The sequence below is a fragment of the Aspergillus pseudonomiae genome (assembly GCF_009193645.1).
Source record: "Aspergillus pseudonomiae strain CBS 119388 unplaced genomic scaffold BDV37scaffold_16, whole genome shotgun sequence".
In the NCBI taxonomy this organism is placed as follows: Eukaryota; Fungi; Ascomycota; class Eurotiomycetes; order Eurotiales; family Aspergillaceae; genus Aspergillus; species Aspergillus pseudonomiae.
The window spans coordinates 1-3,022 of record NW_022476008.1 but is presented as its reverse complement, the minus strand read 5'-3'; the positions used below and the strand labels follow the sequence as shown (position 1 = coordinate 3,022).

At 49.0% G+C, this 3,022-nt stretch overlaps 1 protein-coding gene across 1 annotated transcript; it reads left to right on the top strand.

Annotated features, from left to right (window-relative positions):
- Window positions 1–565: 565 nt before the first annotated feature.
- On the top strand, window positions 566–1,862 carry BDV37DRAFT_280728 (oxidase ustYa family protein; the record flags this gene model as incomplete). Its single annotated transcript, XM_032086641.1, has 5 exons — window positions 566–1,127; window positions 1,188–1,309; window positions 1,381–1,468; window positions 1,534–1,740; window positions 1,816–1,862. 5 exons carry the CDS (start codon window positions 566–568, stop codon window positions 1,860–1,862), a joined length of 1,026 nt encoding a protein of 341 aa, XP_031943764.1.
- Between the last annotated feature and the right edge of the window lie 1,160 nt (window positions 1,863–3,022).

Genomic DNA, 3,022 nt, shown 5'->3' with positions numbered 1-3,022 from the left:
GGCTTGTCATACAGCTCATCCGCGTCGATTGGAGCCCGAATACCTTTACTTTGCGCTACAAAGGTTAGATATTACACACAAGACAAAGGAACTACAGACACTCACATCCTGGCTCAACTGGGCTAGCATTAGCCAAGGCACCAAGCAAAGCGACGAAAGCAAGTGGCAGAAGCTTCATGATGGATGTCGGTTACTGGCGGGGGGGAGGCAGTGGTAGAAGGCCTATGAGCGATTCTTTCTCAGAGTACCAACCGATATTTATCACCAGCTTTCGAGTTCTCTAGACGTCGCCTGACCGAGCACGTCAGTTTTGGATGACGCGTCAAGAGAGTTGAAACAGGAAAATACAAACCACCTTGCATGGTTGGGACCATTGACAGACCATGAACCATTATCCAGATTTTGGTACAATGTAACGCTGACTGCATGTATCCCTGGCATATGGCGATCAGTGATCAACGCATTCTTCTCAGTTAGTTGTAATTGGCGATCTATCGTACGGGCCTATCAGCTTTGCAGGCATGGGAGCTGACACAAACAAGTCCCAACGCAGCCTTGCGCAGCAATGGCGTGTTGGCTTGCATGGATCACATCTTCCCTGATCTGCACTCATTGTGAGTGCCCTCCCGTGGTGGCCTCCATTCTGTTGTCTTATTACAAGCTCATATCTTCGCCTACCTTGGACTTGCCCCAAATCCCAAATCCCATTGCACACCTCCTACCTGCCGCGATGGAAAAATCGCTGAACTTCATCAAACGGTCATCCGAGTATGATGCTTTGTCACAGCATGATAGCACAGAGTCCATCGGACCAGACCATGATGAAAACCTTCCATCCCATCAGAAGGCGCGCCGATCTCATCGGTGGAAGTCCTACCTGAAGCTTGCTCTCATCTCAGGTGTATTTCTGGCTGCTTATTCGTTGCTCATTGTTAGCCTTACGTACAATGTCGCCAAAAGCCACCGGAAGATTGGGCAGAGATTCTTAAAAACACCAGTCGATCCTGAATACATCGTATATGAGCCCCGGGTAATGGAGCAATGGGAGGACCGACACGGCGAGCCCGTCACATACTTCGGTGAGCCCAGTGAGAAAATCGACGAGGGATGGCACGACCTTTTCAAGTGTGAGTTATTCGAAAAAGCTGTCAGACACATATCTAGTTGCTGACATGATCCTACTCCAGATCAAAACATCGGGGTAGACCCTAAATTGATGAAGGAAATGGATCGTGATTGGGAGGGGATCCAGCTTCCTGACGGCACCTACTATGGATCCATCATGGTCTTCCACCACCTCCACTGTCTTGTAGGTCCTTTTTTGCTTCTTTGAGACTGGGCGCGATCTTTCATGACCCGTTGCATTGCTAACCCGAGCAGAAAAATCTCTATCATGCGCTCAACCCCGAATACTACGGGCTTGCCAACTTGACGGGCGAGGAACAAGCCTCATGGAGGGATCACACTAGTAAGGCTCGAATATCTTTCCTCCACAGTTGAAGAAGACATTGCTGAACCAGCCTACACTAACAGTTCACTGCCTCCACATGCTGAAGGAAGCCGTGATGTGTCAGGGTGACACTACGGTTCTCACCATGATGTGGGCGGACTATCGCCTCCGCCCCATTGGCAACCTTACCGCTCCTCATGAATGCGTTAATTGGGATCGCCTGATGGAGTGGGTCAAGCCCAACTCGAGGGACCTGACTAAAGAGGGCTATCTGGTTCATCCCAAGTTTGGTATGTCATTCGTCAGCTACGGCTGCTCATTGCTGTCAACCCGAGTTGCTGACGCACAATTCGTCTACGATACAGGTCCAGTGGTGGTTGATGGTCACCTTGGTAATGGCCCGGTCGGCTAGGTATCGTTTCTAGGAAAGTAGCTCCAGATTACCGTAGAAGGCGTGCGTTCAGTAGCTATTTATTGTAAGTTGTCCTAAGCCCGAGAATACGTCAAATTCTGTGCCGACTCCCAATGCGGGAGCCATAGGATTTAAGAATGAAGGTATTTCTACTCGAGCGTTTATGTTGCTATGTTTTCTGGGACTCGTAATAGTGGAAGTATAAGTCCACGTATCCCCCTTGGTTGTGCGAACTAAAGAGGAAAAGGTCCGCTGGGGCCGAGAATCATGCTTGTAGCAGGGCCTACAGGATAGCGCCAGTGTACTACAAAATTGCTCAAGCACGTTCGTAGACATCGATATGATCCTCGTCATATGAGATAGGCGTATCCAAACTACCATGACGGATGCTATAGTAGGACGACGTGAGCTCTCAACGTCCGCCCGAATCATAAACATTCCCCTTCTCGTGCCAGACCTTACCTCTAAATAATATACAATTCTAAATACGGACCATGTATGAGCAACGCTTGGTCCCCTTAGCCAGTTATCAGATGCCGGTAGTCCCCAAATTGCCTATTCAGCTATACTAGCTATTGTTTGTCTATTTTATCTATAGCTGTATTAGTAAAGATAACTCTTAGTAAGGATTAGGCTTCTTAACGGCCCATCCTCGCCCAGCCCATCCCCAGCCCAAGCCCACGGTGGGTTGGGCTTTGGGCGCGAGTCTAGAGCCTATAATGGGCCTTGTGTTTATTATAGGGGTTTATAATAGGCCTATAAAGCCCTAATTAAGTCCTCAGCAGTGTAGAAATAATACAGTTATAGAAGGAAAACGGTACATACGACCATAGGGTGTGGAGAACAGGGCTTCCCGTCCGCTCAGCCGTACTTAAGCCAACTGTGTAAGCTCGGCCAAAGGACAGTGGCGCCCTCTGGGGCTCGCTGCTTTACGGGTGAGCGATGCTAAGTTGTAGGGTGAGTGCGGGTGAGCTGGGTGATCCTGTTCAGAACATGGGTGAGCCGGGTGAGCTGGGTGAGCTAGATGATTTAGTGCAGGCTCAATCGCACATTGAGCTATCCTAGTGTCTCCATCATATGAAATAAATAGGGAGGGTATCTTTTGCGCTTCGTCAAAGATTTTATTCTCTCTTCCAATCTTTTCCTGACTTTGCCCTGGT